This window comes from Mercenaria mercenaria, chromosome 17, assembly GCF_021730395.1.
Source record: "Mercenaria mercenaria strain notata chromosome 17, MADL_Memer_1, whole genome shotgun sequence".
In the NCBI taxonomy this organism is placed as follows: domain Eukaryota; kingdom Metazoa; phylum Mollusca; class Bivalvia; order Venerida; family Veneridae; genus Mercenaria; species Mercenaria mercenaria.
In genome coordinates, this window is record NC_069377.1 from 30,820,794 (window position 1) to 30,847,827 (window position 27,034).

Sequence of the window (27,034 nt, forward strand, 5' to 3'; positions counted from 1 at the left end):
CAAAACATTAACAGTCATCAAAGAAATTAGGGATTGCTGGGGACATATCTTTAGTCTGTGTTATGTAGATCACAACAATTATTTTGTGTACTTGAGTAGGAAACATTTTAGTCATGAAAACCTTAAACAATTTATGTAGTCATTTTTTACTATCTTTTGACTGATTCAGTTCAAAAGAGAAAATTTACAGTCACATGATATTTTGAAATATGACTTCACATCATTTTCTGATAACTTGAGGTCTTTGTTATATATTTACTTGTTACTCATTATATAACATGCCGGTTCATATTTTCTGCTAAATGGTCTATATTCAACAAAATATTGTCATGTTTTCTGGGCTAATTAGTCAAATATGTACAAATAAAACTAAAAAACTAAAAATAATTTCTGGTGTCAGGTAATAAAACACTGAATTGGCTTGCTGATCAATTATCAAATACTATAATTTGCCCTTGTTCAAAGTTTTGACTATTGACTGGCAAGCCATTCAATATGTATTTGTTTGTTCGTTTGTTTGTTTTGGGTTTAACGCCGTTTTTCAACAGTATTTCAGTCATGTAACAGCGGGCAGTTAACCTAACCAGTGTTCCTGGATTCTGTACCAGTACAAACCTGTTCTCCGCAAGTAACTGCCAACTTCCCCACATGAATCAGTAGTGGAGGACTAATGATTTCAGACACAATGTCGTTTATCAAATAGTCACGGAGAACATACGCCCCGCCCGAGGATCGAACTCACGACCCCGCGATCCGTAGACCAATGTTCTACCTATTCAATATGTGTATACCATTGTAAATTGTTCAACTTATGCAAACAAATATAAAAAAACGTAACTACAGTAGAGCGTGTTTTTTTTTGTTTCAATAATAGAAGAAAATAGAACAATTAATATCCCTTTCACCGTATCAGTTACCTACTGGAAGTATGTGGACAAAAATTAATGTTGCGCTGAACCTTTAGTTGTTTAAAGAATTAACTACAGTAAAACCTGTCTGAAGCAGCCAGTCAAGGGAGTGGAGAAAAGTGGCTGCTTAATGCAGGTTATTTATAAAATGAATGACCATTTTGAAAAATCAGACACTGGCTGCTTAAGACAGGTTGGCTGCTTAATAGAGGTGACCGCTAAAGTAGGTTTTACTCTTATTACTCAAAATCACATTGGAGCACTGCTGTGTGAATACCAGCATTATAGCTCTGCAACCAGCAAGGATCATCTAGACTGTTTAAGTCTACATCCATACTGTCTGTTTATCTGTTTCAGCATCAGATTCTGCATTCGATATGCAAGCTGATCTGGATCCATACCGGTCGCAAAGCCCTAATGTTAGGTTTCACACAGTGTATTATACTAGTTGGCCACACAATTACCTGTTAGTCCCTGTACAATGAAAATTGAAGCCAAACATGTTAATGTCATTCACAGTCAAAACGGTCAAATCTTTTACAAATCAAATTTATTACATAGAAGCTAATTGGACATAACCAAGCAGATTAACAACAAGACACGTTTTAATCCTAAAATTCACTATGTTACATTAAAGCGATAGAATTGTATTTATTTTTAAAAAATATCTAGATATAAATATTGAATATAAAACTAGATGACAAAATGCTGCTTCACACCTATGTCTGCCGACAGCATAAGATATAATCTAGAAAGATATTAAACCTTTTACGCGGAGGCATCGCTGAAAATTAATTCAATAGAAAGATCCATTCACATACAGCTTAACATAAACATCATTTTTCAAATGAAACTAAAACAAAACCTTTTGTTGGTGATTTTCTGTATGCAGAAAAGTTTGCTAAATATTTTGATTACTTCAGGAAAGTGGAAGTCCGCCTAGCTTACCCGCAATGTAAAAAGTTCACAGGAATTCTCTCTTTCTGATGACAACACATAACACATTATTAGATACAGTAATATAAAATTTCTTTCTCCCATGTTAAACAAAATGAAATTTGTTGTTTTTCAAGTCTTAAAGAATTGATGTTTACCAGCGTATTGTCGTGATTTCCTCTTGACCTGCTCAGCGAGCTCTTGGTTGATACCTAACAGGAGGGCGCGCTGTTGTTTCTCCTGCTGTACGCGCTCGTGGACCTCGCCCGCCACCTTGCTCACGTCCGGCTGGGACAGGGAGTGCACGCTGAAAGGTTCATAATAATATATTTCCCATAAATGCAGTTTATTCAGACATAATAAATCTTTCGTCAATTATTTTCCCATGGGATGGTCTTTCTCAATGCTCGCTGGAAAACACAAGCTCCTTAAATGTTTTCAACTTCCTGTGATACTATTTTTATGTTACATCAATAATAGAACAGACTATAGTTTCACATAAATGTAAGACAAAATTTCGTCTGCTCATTTTTTATGTTAGGCAGACAAAACTTTAGCAATAATTCTACACTAACTTTAATATAATTATGCACAGTTGATTTGAAATTTAGTAAAAGTTGTAGTAAACTGAAGGTGAGATTTTCGAAGTCTATAAAAATATGAGCAAGATCGAGTCTGTCATATCAGATTTTGTTTGAGGAAACAGTGTACCTAAAATGAGAGAAACCGACAGATGGTATATTTGATTTGGAACTAGAAATGCGTCCTTAAGACACGGATGTCCTAATGAGGGGATGTTTGAGTCCTGTAATAGCACCCTGACAATAAAAAACATATACTGAACTTATATACTGAAAGAAGTATTGACTGGACAAGAAAATTAAGTAAAAACCACTAAATGTGACCTTTACCTTTCAGCTAAGAGAGCAGGTTTTGCATGCAACACATTGTCTAGTTATGGTAAATATGTTTGCCGGTGTACTTGAATATCCATCCATTCGTACAGAAGTTATAGACTAGTTCAGAAAATTTATGTAGAAAAATCTTTGACCTCTGAGAGTGACATTGACCATAAAGTCATGGATATGGGTCTTAATTATCTTGTTGTGGTAAATGTTTGCACGTATGCGTAACAAATCTATATAATAAACAAGAACAAGAGCTGTCAGCTAGTTGACAGCGCGCTCGACTCTCAGTGCTTGATAGTATACTATAAGCTATGAGTAAAACTTTACATTACAATTAACATATTCTAAGTCGAAAAGGGGCCATAATTCAGTCAAAATGCTTGATAGAGTTGTCTGCTCCTGTTTACAGACTGGGGTCATGATGGTAAACAAGTATGCAAAATATGAAAGCAATATCTCAATGGACTTTGAAAATATTTGGGGTGGTACGCATTTGTGTGATGCTCACGCTCACGCCGACGCCGGGGCGAGTAGGACAGCTCCACTATTCTATTGAATAGTCGAGCTAAAAATGACCTTAAATCATTGACCTCTATGTGTGATCGTTAAGCTAGGGGTATAGGTCTTGAATGTGACACATCCACTTGTTATAGTGGTCATTTCTGCTAATTTATTTCAATATCTGACACTGCAAAACAAAGTTATACATGTATGTCAGACAAGATTTTGTGCACGAACGCTTGCACAAACAGATGCATGCATTATGCATGCACACAGGCATGCACACTGGACAGGGGAAACACTATAATTATGTCCCCACACATTTTTAATGGTTGGGGCATAAAAATTTACAACAAGACCTTACCTTCATGACAAGTTGCAGCATAGCAGCAACAAATGAAAACTGAATTATTTCCATTTACTACTCTCTAAATTATTCAAAATTCAAACTACAAAACTGCCGTGCAGAAAATGTTACTTTCTAAACTTATCAATCCATCAGTTCCCAGAACATTAATTTCTGTACCATGAAAGTTATCACAGTGTATATTTGCTCATATTTTACCCCACATGACCCAGATAAAGACTTGTCCAAAATTTCATGAAAACAAACATTCCGACAAAGTTTCAGGAAGATTGGAGCAAAAAAATGGCCTCTAGAGTGTATACTAGCTTTTCCTTTGATTTAAAATAAAATGCCCCCCTCCCCCCGGTTGTAAACAAGCTTATTCTTTGGTTTGACCTGGCGACCTAGTTTTTGACCCCACATGACCCAGATAAAAACTCATTCGATATTTCATGCTGACAAACATTCTGACCAAGTTTCATGCACATCAAACGAACAAGTGTTAACAAGCTTTTCCTTTAATTTGACTGGGTGACGTAGTTTTTGACCCAATATGACCCAGTTTCAAATTTGGCCTAGAAACATCAAGATAAACATTCTGACCAAGTTTAATGAAGACAGTGTCATAAATGTGGCCTCTAGGCTGTTAAAAAGCTTTTCCTTTAATTTGGCCTGATGACCTAGTTTTTGACCCGACATGACCTAGTTTCGATTCAGGCCTAGAGATCATCAAGATAATCATTCTGTGCAAGTTTGTATCAAATCAAAACATAAATGAAACCTCTATTATTATGACTGAAAGGGCAGAACCCATGATGGAATCTAGCTGGTTTTCATAAGGAACCGAGATCTTATTGTGACTTAAGTTGTGTGTAAGTGTGGTTAAAATCAAATATAAAATGTCACTTCTGTCGTGTTCACAAGGTAAAGATTACCAAACTTTGGCTCTTTAAAGGTTCAATCAGAGGCCGTAACTCCGGAACTTATGATTGGATCTGAAAGATCTATCACGGAATCCAAGATTTATTGTTGTTGAAGATATTTTGCAAGTTTGTATCAAATCAAACCATAAATGAAGTCTCTATATGGCTGCAAAAGCCAAAATAGCAAAGTTTGGCCCTTTATGGGGCAATAACTCTGTAACCCATGATGGGATCTGGCCAGTTTTCGAAGGGAACTGAGATATTATGCCAATATAAATTGTTTGCAAGTTTGATTACAGTTGATTGCAAAATGTTGTTTCTATCGTGTTCACAAGCCAAAAATAGCAAATTTTGGCACTTTAAGGGGCCATAACTCTGCAAACCATGATGGGATCTGGCCAGTTTTCGAAAGGAACCGCAATATTATGCCAATAAAAGTTGTGTGCAAGTTTTATTAAAGTTGATTGCAAAATATGGTCTCTATCGTGTTCACAAGCCAAAAATGGCAAATTATGGCCCTTTAAGGGGCCCATAACTCTGTACCCATGATGGGATCTGGCCAGTTTTCGAAAGGAACCGAGATATTATGCCAATTCAAGTTGTGTGCAAGTTTGATTAAAGTCAAAATAAAAATGTGGTCTCTATCGTGTTCACAAGGAAATTGTGAACAGACGGACGACGGACGGACGACGGGGACAAAGGACGATCACAAAAGCTCACCCTGTCACTATGTGACAGGCCAGCTAATAAAACATCCAAGACACAGTTTTTATCACAAAGAGAGGTAGCGATTTCATACATTTATGTGTACACATACATACAACATTCGTATATTGTAAGTTTTAAAGGTGTAGGTTTATGTGTGACAAACAACTGGATTTAGTAGACATTCCATAGATATTTATTACACATGTTTGTGTAAAAGTAGAAGTGTCGAAATTGCAGCCTCTATATTTACTATCTTTACATGTACCCATAGAATTATTGAAATCCTAACCTCTGCATAATATTTACTGTTTGTACATGTACGGTAACCACGTAAGTATTGAAATCGTAACCTCAGAGTATATTTACTATCTGTACATGAACCACAGAGTAACGAATCGCAACCTCTATATTTACTATTTGTACATGTACCACAAAAATATGGGAATCGTAACCTCTATATTCATTATCTGTACATGTACCACAGAAGTGTGGAAATCGCAACCTCTATATTAACTGTTTGTACATGTACCAACAGAATTATTGAAACCTCTATATTCACTAAGCGTAACAAGAGGACCATGATGGTCCTGAATCGCTCACCTCTTCCCACATGACCCAGTTTTGAGTATGACGTTGTTTTTTCTATTATTTGACATAGTGACCTAGTTTTTGAGCTCATGTGACCCAGTTTTGAACTTGACCTAGATATTATCAAGATAAAAATTTTGACCAATTTTCATGAAGATCCATTGAAAAATATGGTCTCTAGAGAGGTCACAAGGTTTTTCTATTATTTGACCTATTGACCTAGTTTTCGAAGGTACGTGACCCTGTTTTGAACTTTACCTAGATATCATCAAGGTGAACATTCTCACTAATTTTCATGAAGATCTCATGAAAAATATGGCCTCTAGAGAGGTCACAAGGTTTTTCTATTTTTATACCTACTGGCCTAGTTTTTGACCGCACGTGACCCAGTTTCAAAACTGACCTAGATATCATCAAGGTGAACATTCAGATCAATTTTCATGAAGATCCATTGAAAAATATGGCCTCTAGAGAGGTCAAAAGATTTTTCTAATTTTAGACCTACTGACCTAGTTTTTGACCACAGTTGACCCAGTTTCAAACTTGACCTAGATATCATCAAGATGAACATTCAGACCAACTTTTATACAGATCCCATGAAAAGTATGGCCTCTAGAGAGGTCACAAGGTTTTTTTATTATTTGACCTACTGCCCTAGTTTTTTAGGGCACGTGACCCAGTTTCAAATTTGACCTAGATATCATCAAGGTGAACATTCTGACCAATTTTCATGAAGATCCATTCAAGGGTATGGCCTCTAGAGAGGTCACAAGGTTTTTCTATTTCAAGACCTACTGACCTTGTTTTTGATCGCAGTTGACCCAGTTTTAAACTTGACCTATACATCATCAAGATAAACGTTCAGACCAACTTTCATACAGATCCCATGAAAAATATGGCCTCTACAGAGGTCACAACGTATTTTCATTATTTGACCTACTGACCTACTTTTTGATGGCACGTGATCCATTTTCGAACTTGACCTAGATATCATCAAGATGAACATTCTGACTAATTTTTATGGAGATTCATTCATAAGTATGGCCTCTAGAGAGGTCACAAGGTTTTTCTATTTTTAGACCTACTGACCTAGTTTTTGACCGCACATGACCCTGTTTCGAACTTGGCCTAGATATCATCAAGATGAACATTCAGACTAACTTTCACACAGATCCCATCAAAAGTATGGCCTTTAGAGAGGTCACAAGGTTTTTCTATTATTTGACCTACTGACCTAGTTTTTGAAGGCACGTGACCCACTTTCGAACTTGACCTAGATATCATCAAGATGAACATTCAGACCAACTTTTATACAGATCCCATGAAAAATATGGCCTCTAGAGAGGTCACAAGGTTTTTCTATTATTTGACCTACTGACCTAGTTTTTGAAGGCACGTGACCCACTTTCGAACCTGACCTAGATATCTTCAAGGTAAACATTCTGACCAATTTTAATGAAGATCTCATGAAATATGTGGCCTCTAGAGAGGTCACAAGGTTTTTCTATTTTTAGACCTACTGACCTAGTTTTTGATCGCACGTGACCTAGTTTCGAACTTGACCTTGATATCATCAAGATAAACATTCAGACCAACTTTCATACAGATCCCATGAAAAATATGGCCTTTAGAGAGGTCACAATGTTTTTCTATTATTTGACCTACTGACCTAGTTTTTGAGGGCATGTGACCCAGTTTCGAACATGATCTAGATATCATCAAGGTGAACGTTCTGACCAATTTTCATGAAGATCTTGCGAAATATATGGCCTCTAGAGAGGTCACAAGGTTTTTCTATTTTTAGACCTACTGACCTAGTTTTTGATGGCACGTGACCCAGTTTCGAACTTGACCTAGATATCATCAAGGTGAACATTCTGACCAATTTCCATGAAGATCTCATGAAATATATGGCCTCTAGAGAGGTCACAAGGTTTTTCTATTTTTAGACCTACTGACCTAGTTTTTGAAGGCACGTGACCTAGTTTCGAACTTGACCTAGACATCATCAAGATGAACATTCTGACCAACTTTCATAAAGATCCCATGAAAAATGTGACCTCTAGAGTGGTCACAAGCAAAAGTTTACGGACTGACGCACGGACGGACGGACGGACGGACTGACGGACGGACGACGGACGCTGCGCGATCACAAAAGCTCACCTTGTCACTTTGTGACAGGTGAGCTAAAAATACTACAATCGCACCCTCTCTATTCACTGCACGTAAGTGTAAAAGTAGAAGTATCTCACATTCTATCTATTCACTATACATATGTGTAAAAACAGAGTTATGCAAAAATCAACCTCTGTATTTACAACATATAGGTATACACATGTAAGTGTTGAAATCGGACCTCTCTATTACCTAAACTCACGTTTAAACACCAAAAAGTATTGCAATTACAACCATTTTATTATGAGCACAAATATCCACTTAAATCTGTTTGTTAGTATTAGTTAACCTCACCCCAATCTTCAGTTCCATGCAGATCTTTTTTAATCAACCTATATTTAATTATCAGTTTTACTTTTTTGTTTCTATATAATAGTTATATAAGTATAAATAGGCATTGCATTATTTTCATAACTTTCACAGTTCTGTTATAAAACATCTCGCGGACTTAGTGCAAAACGGTTGTAACTCCTTCTTTATTTCCTGTAAGTTACAACCATCTGCGCTAAGCCCATTCTGTAGAAACAGGTGTAACAAAATAATTCCAAATGTGTATTTTTTGTCCTTCGGGTACTGTCCTGTAGTTTCTAATCAATGGAAGAAAGTTTAGTCTTAAGGCATGCATATTTAACAGAAAATTCTTTGTGATAAATATGAAGATGACAGTTTTACAGAGTCAGGTATAAGGACACTACTAGGTTTAATGACACTCTAGTAGGTTTATGGACACTGTATTAGGTTTGAAGACACTGTACTTAATGGAATATTGAAGATGTGTACAATACATCACTAAACACTTTAAAAGATTCTTTCTTTTCTCTGACATTTTGTGAAGCGGGCCACTGCAAAACTTAGCAGTTTAAATTCTATCTTTATCAAAATCTCAAAATTACAGCAAGTTTTTCAGAGACAATTCATTGGGTGGAAAATGACACATAATTGGGTTCAAGTCAAGCCACAGAGAAAGATCATCTATTTAGTAAATTTATTTATATGTTTGTTTGAATTGGAAATTAAGATGGGATGAGTGTTTTTCATCTAGAAAAAAATACTGACATGTATTTAACAGCTCATATTTCAAAAGAATTTATTATGTTCTTCTTCTGGCAAAACAGAACGACTGTTAAGTCATTTTGGCATATTGCTTCTCAATAGTTCTTTCTTTGAGACATAAATTCTACAGGTATAGAAAGGTGAAAGTGTCTGAAAATAATGCATTTTTCTCTTAAAAATACAAGGAGAGTGATAAACTGGTGTAAATATCAGACTGTATTACAGTTCATTAACAAAAGCAAAGCAGAGACATGGTAATGAAGACGAGAATAGAACAATTCTGATCCTTTTTTTTTGGTTTTAGCATCACGTCAACAAAATTACAAATCATACTGGTGATTTTCCAAGTTTTGATTCCGGAGAAAAGACACCAGGTGCTCTTCCAGGAATTATGTCATCGTGGGCAGATCATACATAGGTAGAACCACTGACATTCCATATGCCAGCTGGAACGGCTCTACGCATAAATGAATTCTACATCCTTAGTGAAATTTCAAACCCTGTCAGCCGCGAGGGTCCAACCATTCTCTATCCTATCAATGTCTGCACTTATTTATGGCAATTTAGTCATCAATATAGCAAAGTTTAAGTAAAATAATTTTAGCATCCTGTTTAATAATGTATACATCTATTTATGTCCCTGATAAATCTGACCCCCTTATATTTACGTGTCTACAGTTAATATAAACTCTTGAGATGGTCCCCGAAGCCAAACTGCTGCTTCTTTTAAAGCAACTATCTAAAAGACATATGGCTGAAAAAATCTCTACTAGTGTAACAATTGTCTTCCATTATCCCATGATCCTAAAATCTCACCATGAGCATGTAACTCTCAGGTGAAGTATTACAAAACAAAATAGCCAAAACATAACTTAGAAATCTAGCTACAATAACATGATATATTAGGAAACAATGCCAAGTCAACAACTGTGCACTAACAAAATCTCTATCAAAACAGGTGATTTGCAAAACAACAACAACAACAATTGTGATGACCCTTGACCTCTGTAACCATAGCAACCAAACAGGACACTTACCAATTGCTGGAGATAAAATACATAAAAGTATCAGTTATTAATATTAAAAACTTAACGTCAAACCTAGTCAATGATTTAAATGCATTAACTATAAAGGCGATTTTTCTGTTGTTTTTCATAAAGATAAAAATAGCTCTACATTTTTCAGTAAGAGTCAAACACTATTTTTCAGTAAGTGTCAAACACCATTTTTCAGTTAAAGTCAAACATCATTTTTAGTACTGTAACATCTGTTCATTATTCTCAGCAGCAGAACTCACATTTTTCAGAAAGTAATTTGACAGCTTCCCCACATACAATGTATTTAAGATGTGGAGCATGAATGTCTTCAAACATGTCTTTCTTTAACCTAGAAAGGGGACTAAATGCTCAACCTTTCGATTGCGCTCTACTTGCTGAGCCAATTAAATGGACTATTAAAGTAAGAATCTTGGCCCCTGTTAGGGCTTCTGATATGTCTGTTATGCATTATGTAAATTAAAATCTAATCTTGATGTGTGTCCATATGACACTGGTGTCCCGACTTCCTGTCACTGTACGGTGATATGTTACTTGATGGCAATGCAAGACTATTATACCTCCAGCTGGGGTGTGAGTCATTTGTGGTCTTTTTTTTTTTCTTTTTTTTTTGGGGGTGGGGGGGGGTCGTATGGATACTACAAATCATCATCAAGAAATGCAAGCTTTAAGAAACTGAAAAGGTGAAACATTTTTTTTTTTGGGAGCGGGGAGGGGGATGGGGCACTCGCTGAACAGTATTCCTAAATGGTGTCATGACTCTAGGTCAATCAATTTTTAGACATATATGACACAAACCTTTTGGCCCTTTATACATATTTCTGAATAGGTCAAGGGCCACAAATTCCCAATAACTGATTGACATCCAGATAGACAGATGTATTGACACAGGTAAATGTAAGTGCCCAAAAAATTTGAGAGGCAATAAAAGCACTTGAAGGTAAAGTTCTCTACAAATAACCCTTCTCCTCGGATTAATCAGCAAGCATTAAAGGGAAAGGCAATGTTTTTCTCATGTTAATTACATTTTCTAGGATTTTTAAATCATTAAAAAAAGTGAAAAAAAAATCAAAACTGACTTAAAAACAGAAAGTTATGAGCATTTGAATATTTGATCCAAAAAAGTGGCCATTTTGTTTCCATGGCAACAAAAACCAAAATGGCAGATTTATTAAATTTCTAGATATGTATTTAATCTTAATTTACTTATTTCTGTAAAATAATCTGTCTATTTTTTCCAGCTATAATTAAAGAAATCACCACGTTCTACACTAAAACGGCTGCCTCCATGATCAGCCATTTTAGTAAGTTTCAAATTGCCATATCGTTTTCGATAATGGTCCGATTTTAAAACTTCTTTCAGCGTTATGAAAGGCTTGAGAATGGCTTTCATATAAAGTTATTAATTTATTGTCAGGCTTTCCTTGCCCTTTTAAGATGCCAATGCTTATACGATGTCACTGCCAATCAATTATATATATACCTCACGGTCTTCACTAATTTGATAATAGTACTAAATGATAGTACTCCAAATGAAATAATGGCAAACACTGACTTCTTAGATCATAGTATAACACGCAAGTAGCGCATGTATATCTACATGACTGTAGTATACAGCAAATATCTTTTGTTTGCTTTGGGTTTAATAATATTAAATTCAGTTATGTAACAGCAAGAAGTTTACCTAACCACTGTTCCTGGATTTTGTACCAGTACTAACCTATTCTCCGCAAGTAACTGCCAAATTCCCCGAATGAGGTGGAGGATTAATGATTTCAGACACAATGTCTTTTCAATCGTCACGATAACATACGCCTTGTCCGGGGACCTGCACTCTTCCCACCGAGCTAAGTAGGCAGACACAGCATGTACTTATATGACTGCAGATTATAGCATATAACTACATATCTAAGCACAAATACTGGTATATAATTATTGATAAGTAAGTATCACTTCAAATCAATGTCTTTGTTGCAAGATATTTTCTATCCAAGAAAAAAGCCCAAAGTTTTGTTTTTTTGTACAAATGTTACAACATACTGTAAAGTCAGTAAAATTTCGTAGGAATTCTTCCTAACTGTGAAACCCAAGAGTTTTGAAAAAAAACAACTATAAACAACAAAGATGAACAATGTACAATAAGACTATTTCTAAATTTAATGACTTTTTGGATTAAGAACCTCAGTTTCGCAAAATTAGGGTAACACAAAAATATATGAAATTACAGGAGGCAACAAAATGACAGATGCATAAAAGATGCCATGTAAACAATGTTGTAGAGTGTTTTAGTGGCATACATTCCACAATACACAGTTACGTACATTACGCAGTTCAAGATGCAATACCAGGTCCGTAATTTACCAAAGTTCAACGGTCAAGACTTTAAAACTTGAAAACAAACATTTAGTTTCAACTTTCAGAAGATATCAATAGGGAATATAAAGTTTGCAGTGAATTGATTTTTTTTTCAGTACTTGGTTATAAACTGTATTGCGTAACCACAGAAATACATAAACTGAATGTTGCTATATAGACTTTTTTTCTACAATTATTCAATTAAGTACTTTAGGTTACGGTTTTCAATGCATATTCCAAGATGGTAATTTTGGACATTGAACGTTGGTGAATACGGACCATTAAGTTACGTTATTTTATACTCGGCATGCCACTTACCTCTAAAGGTGGGTAATGGTAACGACTAGTGGAAATAGAGCAAATAGTTCTAGAAAATGTTGTAAGCACACTAAAAGAGGTTTGTTTGTTTACAAAATGCTGTATGTAAGCTAAAAGAGGTCTGTTTGTTTACAAAATGCAAAACTCTCTAGGCAAAGAGGAATTTACTGTTTAACGATTTTTTTTAGATTTCAAGGCTTGAAAAGGTTGGGGTGAGATTATATTTATATTTGCATGACATGGAGCAAATTTATGCATGCAAGATGCACACTCAGATTCAAGAATACATCCTTAACTTAGTAGACCCGTAATGACATTAGGCAATTTCCGTGCGATTATGTATTTATGTTAAATTACTTGGCACTCTTTATTGTATTTTAGCATGCATTTGACTTTCCTTAACAAGAGGGCCATGATGGCCCTATATCGCTCACCTGTTATCATTGCACTTGAGAACAAGAAGGTCCTCAGAAAAAATATCTAAGTCCAAAGGACAGGAACAACAAAGGGAAGAAATTTAACCAAAAAGAAAAAAAAATTCTTACAAGGTACAGATATGTCAAAATGCACCTAAAAATTGGAGGTAAAATCCATGTTGTAACACAGAAAAGTGGTCTCGGTTTTTCCCTACGGCCAATAATAAAAAAGTTACTAAAAATAAGCTATTTATAGTAACATAAAAAGGAAGTAATTTAAAAAAAAATTATTGTAAGTGAACAAAAGAAGGATCTGCCAAATAAATCTGTTGACATAAATGAAATTTCGGATCAGTATCTTCATTAGTTACGGAGATATACCCATTCTAATTTGAAATAAAGGGAGGTAATTTGACATAAAATCAGTCCATAGTTATCTACCCTCATTGGCTCAGTCCAACTAATGACAATAATGAAATTTCAAATAAGTCCTAAAAGTACTTACTGATATAAATCCATTTTGATTACAATCAGGGGAGGTAATCAGATATAAAATAACTCTGGAACCTACGATTGGATCTGATTTGTCATGGAATCCAAGATTTATTGTTGTTGAAGATATTTTGGAAGTTTGTATCAAATATAACCATAATGAAGTCTCTATATGGCTGCAAAAGCCAAAATAACCAATTTTGGACCTTTAAGGGGCCATAACTCTGGAACCCATGATAGAATCTGGCCAGTTCAAGAAAGGAACCATGATCTTGTGGTGATACAAGTTGTGTGCAAGTTTGATTAAAATCAAATCATAAATGAAGCTGCTATTGTGCAAACAAGGTCAAAATAGCTCATTCTGGCCCTATCAGGGGCCATAACTCAGGAACCCATAACGGAATCTGGCCAGTTCAAGAAAGGAACCAAGATCTTGTGGTGATATAAGTTGTGTGCAAGTTTAGTTAAATTCAAATCATAAATGAAGCTGCTATTGTGCAGACAAGGTCAAAATAGCTAATTTTGGCCCTTTCAGGGGCCATAACTCTGGAACCCATAATGGGATCTGGCCAATTCAAGAAAGGAACCAAGATCTTACGGTGATACAAGTTGTGTGCAAGTTTGGAAAAAAATAAAATCATAAATAAAGCTGCTATTGTGCAGACAAGGTCAAAATAGCTAATTTTGGCCCTTTCAGGGGCCATAACTCTGGAACCGATAATGGGATCTGGCCAGTTCAAGAAAGGAACCAAGATCTTATGGTGATACAAGTTGTGTGCAAGTTTGGTTAAAATAAAATCATAAATGAAACCTCTATCGTGCAGACAAGAAATTGTGGACAGACGATGGACGGACGGACGACGGACGAAGGGCGATCACAAAAGCTCGCCCTGTCACTACATTAGTTACGGAGATATACCCATTCTAATTTGGCCCTTTCAGGGGCCATAACCTCCCCTGATTGTAAGGAAAAATGATTGTAAGTTAACAAAAGAAGGATCTGCCAAATAAATCTATTGACATACGTAATTAGTTACGGAGATATACCCATTTTAATTTGAAATAAAGGGAGGTAATTTGACATAAAATCAGTCCATAGTTATCTACCCTCATTGGCTCAGTCCAACTAATGACAATAATGAAATTTCAAATAAGTCCTATAAGTACTTACTGATATAAAGCCATTTTGATTACAATCAGGGGAGGTAATCAGATATAAAATAACTCTGGAACCTACGAATGGATCTGATTTGTCATGGAATCCAAGATTTATTGTTGTTGAAGATATTTTGGAAGTTTGTATCAAATAAAACCATAAATGAAGTCTCTATATGGCTGCAAAAGCCAAAATAGCCAATTTTGGACCTTTAAGGGGCCATAACTCTGGAACCCATGAAGGAATCTGGCCAGTTCAAGAAAGGAACCAAGATCTTGTGGTGATACAAGTTTTGTGCAAGTTTGGTTAAAATCAAATCATAAATGAAGCTGCTATTGTGCAGACAAGGTCAAAATAGCTAATTTTGGCCTTTTCAGGGGCCATAACTCTTGAATCCATTAAGGGATCTGGCCGGTTCAAGAAAGGAACCGAGATCTTATGGTGACACAAGTTTTATGCAAGTTTGAGTAAATTCAAATCATAAATGAAGCTGCTATTGTGCAGACAAGGTCAAAATAGCTAATTCTGGCCCTTTCAGGGGCCATCACTCTGGAACCCATAATGGGATCTGGCCAGTTCAAGAAAGGAACCAAGTTATATGGTGATACAAGTTGTGTGCAAGTTTGGTTAAAATAAAATCATAAATAAAGCTGCTATTGTGCAGACAAGGTCAAAATAGCTAATTCTGGCAATTTCAGGGGCCATAACTCTGGAACCCATTATGGAATCTGACCAGTTCAAGAAAGGAACCGAGATCTTATGGTGATACAAGTTGTGTACCAGTTTGGTAAAAATCAAATTATAAATAAAGCTGCTATTGTGCAGACAAGGTCAAAATAGCTAATTTTGGCCCTTTCAGGGGCCATAACTCTGGAACCTGTAATGGGATCTGGCCAGTTCAAGAAAGGAACTGAGATCTTATGGTGATACAAGTTGTGTGCAAGTTTGGTTAAAATAAAATCATAAATGAAACCACTATCGTGCAGACAAGAAATTGTTGACGCACGGACGCACGAGACGGACGGACGCACGGACGGACTGACGACGGACGACGGGTGATCACAAAAGCTCACCTTGTCACTATGTGACAGGTGAGCTAAAAACCGAAGAATGCCAAATTAGCATACGGAGATGACGTAAATTGCCGACTGCTATTACGGGTCCACTACATAAAAGCACAAGAATATAGGTGATATTTTAGCATAATTTTGTTTTTCTTATTTAAATGCCAACAAGAGCTCGTAGAACACAAAATGCCCCCCTTGATGCATTCAGTAATTGCACAAGGAACAGAAATTATTTGGTCACTGTACACAGAAATTCTACTGTTCTGGGTAAATGTGACCTTGACCTTTGACCTACTGACCTTAAAATAATCAGATGTCATCTGCTGGTCATGATCAACCTCCCTATTTAGTTACGTGATCATAGGCCCAAGCGTTCTCAAGTTATCTTCTGGAAATGGTTTAACTGTTCCGGGTCACTAACCTCAACATCAATAGGGGACATAAGCTGATCATGGTCAACCTTCCTATCAAGTTTTGCTATCCTAGGCCCAAGCGTTCCCAAGTTATCGTCCAGAAACCATTTAAGTGGTCTGGGTCTCTGTGACCTTGACCTTTGACCTACAGACCTCAAAACCAATAGGGGTCATCTGCTGGTCATGACCAACCTTCCTATCAATTTTCATGATCCTACGCCCAAGCGTTCTTGAGTTAACATTCAGAAACCATTTAATGTTCCGGGACACTGCGACCTTGACCTTTGACCTACTGACCTTACTGACTTTGAAATCAATAGGGATCATCTGCTGGTCATGATCAACCTCCCTGTCCACTTTCATGATCCTAGGCCAAAGCATTCTTGAGAAATCATCCGGAAACCGTTTAACTGTTCCGTGTCACTGAGACATTGACCTTTGACCTACTGATCTCAAAATCAATAGGGGTCATCTGCTGATTATGACCAATCTCCCCATCCCCCTATCAACTTTCATGATCCTAGGCCCAAGCGTTCTTGAGTTATCATCCGAAAACGGATTGGTCTACATACCGACCAACCGACATCTGTAAAACAATATACCCCTCCTCCTTCGAAGAGGGCCATGAAAATGCATGTCTGTGTAATGGAGAAAAAGACACATGTTGTCGTCAGGTGGAAATATTTATGTAGACGAAAGCATGCTATACAGACGATCCAAAGAAATTTATCATGTTTCAACAATTCTCTTAAAGCAATCTACTATTTCAGAGAACTGAAGTTAGGATTTGAATAAAGTTGTATTAACCCCACCACTTTACACGGACATTTACTGTTAGCAAAGGACATAACACATTTACGTCACAAGACGATTTCATTCAGTTCATTCCATGATTTATGTAACTATGATTTTGTGGTTTGACTCCTAAATTTTCTTGCATCTCCAGATAGAAAAAGCTGTACGTACTGGCAATTTATTAAACTATAAAACTGCTTAGATAATACTACCTTTGTTGTGTAAGAATTTTCTTGATTTTATTCGCCTTTTCTCGTCGATGTGCCTTCTCTTCCTCCGTTATACTCTCGTCATCCGAGTCAGGAATGTAACGTTCTGGAATTTCTACTTTCTCTGGGAAATACAACTGAAACAGAATTTAGAAGATTTTTACTCAACATCTCTCTCAACAGTTTTTTAGTAACTATCAGAAGTATTTAAAATGATGCTACAGTATTAAGAAAACCTATTTTTTTTATATAAATATTTCAATATTATCTTTATTGCTAAATTTAATGGATTACCTAAGAGCTATCACGAATGAGGATTAATACCCCCAGATACACTTTGATACTAGCCAAGTAAAATGTTGTGATAATGACCTCTGACCTTAAATTGTGACCTTGGCCTTTGACAATCGTGACATGCATTGTGCTTTCTGTATGTCTTCTTGATAAGGTTAACAAATGTGGCCAGTTTTACGAAAATCCATCCAGTGGTTGAAGGGACAAAGAGCTGACACGAATATAACCTATTTCATATTTGACCCAAAAATGTGATCTTGACCTTCGACCTAATGACTTGAACTGTGTACACTGCATGTCCTCTAGGTATTGCTAATTGTATGAAATACATCCCTGGGGACATGTGGTTTAGAAGATATTAGACAGCTTATTTAATTGGGATCTCTCACTTCTATGTTTGGCCTTGACCTTTAACTTGGACACGGGTCATGTACTCTGCAAGTCGGTTTTGTGAAGTTAATAAAATTCATCTCAGAAAATGAAATTCTTTGTGGTTTAGATGATATTTAAATTAGACAGATAAATAAATTTAAACTACCTGACTTTGACCTCTCTTATGGAGCCAAACAACCACCAAAACTGTATCAGAATTGCAAGTCAGTTGATTAACAAACTCTCATTTACCTTATATACTCGCCCAACTTATAGGCCTAGAAATTTGCATCAGAGTTGAGGATTCAAAATTTTGAAAGTTATGAGTAAATTTTCATCAGAAAACTGGGACATGTTTTGCCAATCATTTAGCTGTGCATTACAGAACTCCTTATACAGATCATATAGTTTGTGCTATATGACCAATCTATTTTCTGGTTAATAAGTCAAACATTTAAACATAAAAGAGTGAAATTCATACTGATTTCTGATGTCATGCTGAAAGGGTTGAAGGTGAACAGTCAAAACTACTGTCCCTTTGACAGTTTGACCTTGTGCAACAAATTTGACCTCTGACTGACAAGTCAATCAGTAAGTAAGTATATAATATTGAATAAAGATACTTACTATTTCTCTGTCTATAGTTCTCTCATCATAAAGGTCTGATTTTGTGGTTGAACTCTTCACAATATCAGGTATGTCCATCTACAAAAACACACCAAGGTCAGATTTAAGACATATTCATTTACATTACTGGAAAATCATAATGATCCATGGGGGACTAATTTTTGTGGATTTCGTGGTTGCATTAATCCACGAAATTTAATCCCAGGAAGCCCTTACCCTGCTAAATTTCTATAATGAACTTGTCCATCTTTTAATTTGGACAATACCATTAACTGTTAAAAGGGGTGATTATCAAAACGATATTGACTGAATGGCAAACAGTGCAGATCTTGATCAGACTGCATGGGCGTGCAGGCTAATCATGATCTACACTGGTTGCAAAGGCAGAATCAATCATGACCGGAATAAAACATAAAACTCCTTTATATTTTATAACCAGAAGTTGAAATCTGCAAATTCATATCCCCACAAAAAAAGCTGATATGGTCAAAACCACAAAATTTCATGTCCAAGAAGTCAAAAGATTTCACATTATTTAATTCTGATTTTGAAAAAGACAGTTTGTACTCAACACGAGAAGCCTTTGAGCATAACATGAAAATTAAAACTATATGTAAATTATCAGATTTGACTAGAAAGAAAGCCAGTATGATGTGACTGATCATCAATATGAGAGGAACATTTTTTTTCATTTCTATCAGCAGTCAAAAGAGTGTCACACAACATTTATGCATGTAAGTGACAGTTCAGAAAACTGATCTAAAGATGTTCAGCCATTTCTTTGAATTAGAAAAAAACAAACTTACTGATGTGATAAGGTCTCCTGCTTGTGAGTGAAGTTTCGGTGACTGTAATGCATTTTGCTCCAACTTGATTGGTTCAGAGCTCGATATGGTCAAATATCGTCCTTTCTGAGAATTTCGTGCATTTCGTCCTTTCAATATTGCTGGTACCGGGGGTTCATAGTTTCTATTACTTGACGATTTCTTAAACATTTCTTTCAAATTTTCAAGGTTTGAGACATCTGCTGTGATATACTTGCTGGTTCCTCTCACAGGCGGAGGGGGAGGAGTCCTGTTTGTAAGCTGTACTGTCATTTGTTCTGTAGGTTTATAGTTGTCATTTGATTGGTTGTTTTCAAAATTGTTCAAATTATCATTAAATGACTGTGATAGGCTATCTTGAGTATTATGGTTATGTAAGGGTGCGTCTGATTGGTCAAGATTCTGGCTATTATACATTGAAGATGAGGATACATTGTTTACACTGCTATAAGGTGTGGGTTTACTATTTAAAGAAAAAGGTTTTGGAGTCATAAGGTGTAAATTTGAGCGCCGCCTCTGAGTGCCCGAAACCGGTTCCTCGTCCTTCAGTAATGCCGCCCATGGTAATTTTTGCTCATCAGAAGAAGTTGATTTCTGCTGGGGAAGGTTTTCATATACATGAGTGTTGTCATTATAATCTGACGGAATGACCCCCACACGTAATGGAGGTGAGTCTAGAAAATGGAAGAAAGTACACAAAGGGTAAGAACAGACGTACACAAAAAGCATGCGTTGTTATAACGAGCGTACAAGGGCTGTAAAATGAGAAATATTATACTGCTAATCAAGTTTTCCATTTCATAATAAAACTTTTATCCCAGTAAAAACCGAAATATACTGCAATCATGTATCAAGTTTATCATAAAATTTATATCCCAGCAAAATCCAAAAAATACTATGATTGTATCATTTGATTTTTCATCAGCAAATGATAAACATATTAAATCTTGTTTTCCAATTTATCCTTAATTTGTAATACAGTAAATTTAAGTAAAATAACGATGTAAATCTCTTAACTTCAACAGGTCGTGAATGTGGCTATGTAAATACAATAATTTGTACGTTTCTTGTCTTAAAACCAAAAGACTTTAGTAAGAATGAAACAGTTATGGAAATCTGATTTGTTACTTATTTAAGGTGATGCCGATAAATTGCACAATGCAGAAAAAGTAATTTTTGAAATTTGATAAATGTTCGACAACTACCAGTATATGTGAATCTGATTTTACAGCAGGGGCACAAAGAGGGCATGCATATATGTTTAATCAAAATGCAACTTAGAACATTTGACTTACAAATGCAACTCAAAATAAGTTCAGACTGTTAACAGATAGTTCTCGAGTACATGCAATAACTGAATGAATTAAGTGTGCATGAGTTAAATCTTGTTTTTTAAGCAATCTCCGTAATTTGAATAAAAGCGTACACAAAAATAGGCAATTATACACGTTTAAATAGAAGACAACATCATAACTGTCTCGTTAAATATAAAAAAGTAATCTAATACATACAAGGACTTTAAAAACACCAAATCTATGCATTTGAAAATTTTGATTGAAAAAGATATTTCATAATGCTTATATCATGAAATATGCGTAATAAATATAGGTTTCAAGGTTGTAATTTGTTTGTGTTAAATGAAGCGTAACAACCACTCACCAAAGTTTTATTCTGATATATAGAGACTCCATTATCGTCGTCAGAAAAGAATATTGAATATCTGTTTTAGTCATCATACTCAAAAGAGATAGTACAGACCAGATTTGCCCAATGGTAAAAGGTTAAGTTGTTTATAATTCTGGGGAGCAAAAGCAAGTGAATTTGATTTAATTTAAAACATTCAATTCACTTGTTAGTGTCAAACGTGGAACCACAGAGCTGCAGTCTGTCCAGTATAATTCTGGAGACTCCCCGAAACCGAAAAAAATGAATGGCGTTTGATACTGTCACTTAATAGCATTTCAAAAAAAAGATTTTGAGAAAATAAAATACTGATTTTAATGAAATGACATTTAATAAAGTGAGAAATATTTGAAACAAAATGGTTGTTAATGAGTTTGTAATCATTTACAAAATGTAATAACATTTAACTGTTACGTATGCACTCTATGAATTCCATCAAAAGCTGAATGTGCGTAGCTGACAATTGTCATGCTTCAAGTATCACAAAAGAAACCTGCATATTTGATTAGATTTAATAAATATCAGTAAGTGAATATCAAAGTAAATTTAAACAGAATGCAAGAATGAAATAACTGCCATTATGGATGAGGCGTTTTTAAAGTCCTTGTGTGTATGGCTTAAAAATAAATTGAGCAAGGGGTGATTCTGAAAAACAAAGTAGCATTCAGTATATGATATCTGAACTGAGATGAAAAGTAATGGAAACATTTATGCTATCCTTTGAAACAACTTACCTTGACCCTTACCTGTCTCATCTAAATAAGGATTTTTGGAATAAATGTATGCCGTATACATTTTATAAATTTTAACTAGGTCTAATTACTGATTGCTACTAGCAGACAATTACAAGTACCAGTAAATGTAATGCAACAAAAACAAAAAAATACACTACAACAAACTGAGGGTTGAACTTAATACTGGTGTAACTCGTTTCAGATAAAGGACTCATAACATGTGTTCAACCCTCCAAATGTCTTTACCATGGGCTTAGTAAGGGTCAAGGTATTTATTTCTTGGGATAGCTCAAGGTTTCACAAAAACAGTTTTCTGGTATATGTCTAGCAAGGGTAAATTGTAGAACTCGTAGATCTTCTGACCTCTGCAAAATCTAGGTACATTACATGAAAATTACACAAGTATGCAGTATCTCATAACAAATTTTATGCTCATTCAAAACGTCTTTTGAATAGTTTAAAGTTTGAAACTGCTACCAAAATTATGTTCACTTGATTCAATAACTATCAGTTTTTATGAAAATAAATATGCCCCACAGTGATATTGCTGCTGAAATATTCTGTTTCACAAAGTGACCAATATATTTAAACCATTCTACTAAGTGTACCAACTCCCTGATTAAAATCAATCAACTTTTCATGTCACAAAAATGTCTGATTTTACAGTATGATACTGTTAACAACTGGAATGGGGCTTAAATTATGAGATTATAGGATTTTACTGCTAAACTGCTAATAATCTACTTTTATATTTTTTTCAAGTAATACAACCTTCTCTTTTCTTCCCCTCTTTGCGTGTCTCGGAGATTCTCTTCACGTCCCGAACCGTCTGCTGCTTGGGCATATTTTTAGGAATCAGACCTACATAAAGAGCCGAATCTAAATATAGAATATTCAGAATAGCTTTATAATGATTCGCTGTTGTTTCTGTATCGTAGAGCATCTTTCAGTATTACACTTGTGCATTCAATACTGGTAGCGCATAAATCAAATTTACGATTTCCAGTTTCACGAGTGTCAAAACGTTAGTCAGTACATTGGTTAGCAGATCATTCACAATGTTATGTAAGTAAGTGTGCCAATATATGTATACATATATGTAGTAAAAGTGGTTGTCCATCCGTTTTACTCCAATGAAAAAGAAAATTATCCTTTACACATAATCTAGCAATGACTTAAATTTTCTTACAATATTTTGCTATTCTATGTCAACTACGTGCTTATGTGAATTGAAAGGTAACTAATACGCCTTAAAATTAGATATAATTATCAATATACGAAAATGTACTTTTGCAAAATCAAGTTTTTCCCATATTGATAACATAATCCATAAAAGTCTGCACGAATAAGAAATTTTTTTTTTGTCTATATTTTATAGATATAACACATTTCAGCTAAAAATCTTACCAAAAAATCTTTTAGTATTGTCGTCTGCTTCACCAATGTCCCACTGATCAGGTGCTCCATCTGTCTCTATGCCACTCTAAATATGCAAAATAATCATTTATTCTAATATCAGCAAGTACTTTGACATCTGGATCTACTCTTCTATAATTTAACTAAAAGTATTTTTTCATAAGACATGACCCAAAATACCTTCACATTCCGGATAGATTCATTTTCTTGAATATTCATGAACATATGTTTCAAGACACTTAAGTGCATGCACTTTATTGTCTGCATGTGCATAAACTTATATATAGTTGCCACTGGTATTCATATGGGTGACTCCTCCTGGAGGGTTAGTAATTTGAAGGATAGTACAAGATTCAGAAGATGCTCCGATTCCAGCATCCCTCGTTCTTTAGCGTGCCGGATGTAAATCATCCATACATGCAACTCTTACACAAATGTTAGTTGTACAATGGAAACCCCTAAACTGGACAAGCAGGACCGACTAAAATTCCGGTTTCGCACTTAATCGATTGGGCAATTAGACATAAAAGTGACAAGGACCTAAACTCGCTTACGTGCATACATGTATATCATTTTTTTCAGACTGCTCAGTCCATATACTTGCATATATAATTTATGGACTATAATGCCATGCACTATTTGTGAATGCTCACCTCTAATTGTGACTGTGTACTGGGATGAAATGTTGCTTGTACAAGCGATGCATGATATGTTGTGTCGTCTTCCTTCCTTGAAGGACTCTGAAATAATTGACAAACCACTGTGAAATAATATTTTCTAAACTTTTCCCAAAATGCCTTGTACATGAAATAGTATGGGACAGTAAAACTTTGTTTCCCTACAGCAGCAGATGTGTTAAACATAGCTATAACAGTATATATCAATATAATTAGATCAATATTAATGATAGTGACAAAATGCACATGTATCTTGCCACCACTATATGCACTGGTACCCTCCTCTGTGCTAGGGTGACCCCTTAAATGCACTGGTACCCTCCTAAGAAGTAGCTAAACAAGAGAAACTTACCACGGTTCTAAATGCACTGGTACCTTCCTCTGTGCTTGGTGGAGGGGAACCAAAACTTCTCCCAACTTCAGATCTTGTACTAGGCGCTTCAAGGCTAATATCTTCAAGTGGCTGACCAGGTAGTAAATGATATGATGCCAGGAGTGCTGTCACCTGGGCTAGATCCTTTGACTGTCCGTTGTCAAGGTCGGTCTCGTAATAGGTGCTGCCATCCGACTTTTTACCATCTCGCTGATCAGTACCGGGTAGCCGCCCTGTTTTAAATGGAAACATTGCATACCATTATAAACATCAGATTTTCCTTTATATATCTCAAATTTTATAGTATGTTTACTTTTATTTCTACTTGTCTCCATATTCAGCTTCATATTGAGTTTCTGGGTTCAAACTTTTGTACATACAGACTATAAAACACTACTTTTATAACAGACAAAATAATGAAGGTGATAAACAAAATTATAAGGCAGAAGTTTAAGTGTTTCACACAATTTCAAGGCCCATTTTTAATCAATTGTTGAACTTTGTTTGCTTGAATTATACAGAGATTTTGCTGGGACCTGACAATGAGTTTCAGGTGAAGGAATGTGTTTGAATTATTGAAGTTTGAGTAAACGAAGTTTAAAGGTTTACCTTTTTGAAAAGTAGGGCTCTGTGGATCTGTAGCAGATTTTGGTTTCCGTAACGTGCTCATCATTTCCTGTAATCTGGCGCCCTCTTGTGACAGACCTGCCATAATGTTCTTTACCTTCGCTAAATCTTTCTCCATTTTCATCTTCGTACGTAGTGACTCACTTGACTGAAATATACATAATACATATTATTGTGTAGTGACTCCACTTAATTACTGATTGGTCATCTTAGTGTGTAGTAAATCGTTTGACTGGAATATACACGTAAAACCAGGACTGTGACTTATCTGACTGAACTAATGGTACTGTACCATAATTTCATATGGAAAACTTGTGTTCACCATATAACATGCTTTTATAAATGAAAATGAAAAAAGTATAAACTTTGCCATGGAATAATCTGAAATGCTTGTGTATTATGTGAAAATAAGTATGTCAGTAATATTCCTATTCTGTCATACTACAGTGCCGCATTTGACTAACTGCAGAAATAAACAAGAAAGTATAGAGCTTTATCACAAAATGTGAAATTACTGTTAGGGCAAAATTATATACCAGGGATGGGGCACTCTTGCTGCGAGATACATTGCCATGGACCTTTGACCTCAATAATGCCACCTCATGTTCTAGCTTGTTGTTTTCTGCAGTCGTTTCTTCCAATTCCTGTAATAAGACAGTAACACAAGTGTTTTTTTCTGTTTAGGTCTAATCTAAAAATAACCATTAGATGTACAATTCCTAACAACACATTTTTTTCTGTGTTTGCATTGTTCTGACATTTCATTACTTTATTTTTAGTTTGTAATATCATGTGTCATCTGTCACTACATGTACATTACACTAAGTGCACTTGTTGATTTTACAGTTCAATAAGTTTATTACTTGTGACAAGAATTTGTCCCCTTTTTTCGTATTTAGCACCTCCACAGCAGACATCAAATAGCAAATTACAATCATTTTTTGTATGTAATATATACCATACTGTAGAAGCCTCAACTAATTCTACAGCACCAGATGTTATTACTCAATATACAGCCCACCTTAGAGACCTTGACTATCTGCTATTGTACCCAGTAGACGTTTGCTTTCAATACAGACTACCTTAGAAGCCTTGGTTAGATGCTATAGTACCAGGAAGATGTTAATATTCAATAAACAGCATACCTTAGAAGCCTCAGCTAGCTGCTATACTACCAAGCAGATGTTTACATTCAATATCTAGCCTACCTTAGAAGCCTCAGCTAGTTGCTGTAGTACCCTGGATAACTCTTTCTCTACTGTTTTCTGTTGCTGTATAAGTTTGTCTAACTCACGGGGGTTGGTGCAATGTTGATCTTGTTTCTTTAATAAACCACCAAGAGCTCGCTCCAACATTTCCTGTAAAGATTGTATATAATACTGAAAACTATTTGCTACTTTTATTTTGAAGATTATTATTGATGGACTACAACACTAACATGTGTTGAGCTGTTTTAATGACACATACAAACATTGCTTAATCTGTGGAGCTGCTAACTTAAAGATCAAAGTGCCCCACTAGGCATTCAGGCGCCCATGCAGAGCCAGTCAGCTTGGTAGTGAGCAATTCAGCGGACAATTTTTAAAACATGCAAATAAACTACTGTAAAATCATTTAATTTCATGGGCATGAAATTTCGTGGTTTTGGTAAATTTCGTGGGGATAAGAATTCGTGGATTTCAACTTTTGAACATAAAATAAGTGGGAATATTACTTGTTCATTGGGATTAAATTTCGTGGATTGACTCAACCACAAAAATTAGTCCCAAACGAATATTAATGATTTCACAGTATTTAATTATACTTGGACATGAGCCTTCATGACTGAGTGTTCAAGGTCGCTGACTTCAAATCACCTGCCACTAGCAGGTGTGGATTTGAAACCTTGCTTAAGGTGTAGAATTCTTTCATGTAGGAAGCCATTTAGATGGCTTCTAGGTCAGTGGTTCTACCAAGGTGACCCCCATATGATGAAATAATGCACGGATGGGCACCTTTGGTCTTCCCCACCGAAAGCTCGAAAGTTGCCCCATGACCAATAACTGTGTTTGTGCAATGTTAAAATCAATAAAAACATAAAAACCT

General features: G+C 35.6%; 1 protein-coding gene across 5 annotated transcripts in view; it reads right to left on the bottom strand.

Moving 5' to 3' along the window:
- LOC123535830 (pleckstrin homology domain-containing family A member 7-like) overlaps positions 1–27,034 on the bottom strand; it is an 80,811-nt gene that overhangs the window by 912 nt on the left and 52,865 nt on the right. For 2 of the 5 annotated variants that reach the window (XM_053527560.1, XM_053527556.1), the window contains 11 exons: positions 26,158–26,307; positions 25,486–25,593; positions 24,932–25,097; positions 24,302–24,555; positions 23,926–24,012; positions 23,264–23,339; positions 22,628–22,735; positions 19,422–20,113; positions 18,616–18,693; positions 17,326–17,459; positions 2,003–2,151 (listed from right to left, as the gene is read on the bottom strand). In XM_053527560.1, the coding sequence (XP_053383535.1) occupies positions 2,003–2,151; positions 17,326–17,459; positions 18,616–18,693; positions 19,422–20,113; positions 22,628–22,735; positions 23,264–23,339; positions 23,926–24,012; positions 24,302–24,555; positions 24,932–25,097; positions 25,486–25,593; positions 26,158–26,307 (2,002 nt within the window). Of the gene's footprint in view, positions 1–2,002; positions 2,152–12,774; positions 12,800–17,325; positions 17,460–18,615; positions 18,694–19,421; positions 20,114–22,627; positions 22,736–23,263; positions 23,340–23,925; positions 24,013–24,301; positions 24,556–24,931; positions 25,098–25,485; positions 25,594–26,157; positions 26,308–27,034 lie in introns of all 5 variants that reach the window. The other 3 variants (XM_053527557.1, XM_053527559.1, XM_053527558.1) reach the window with 3 other exon arrangements.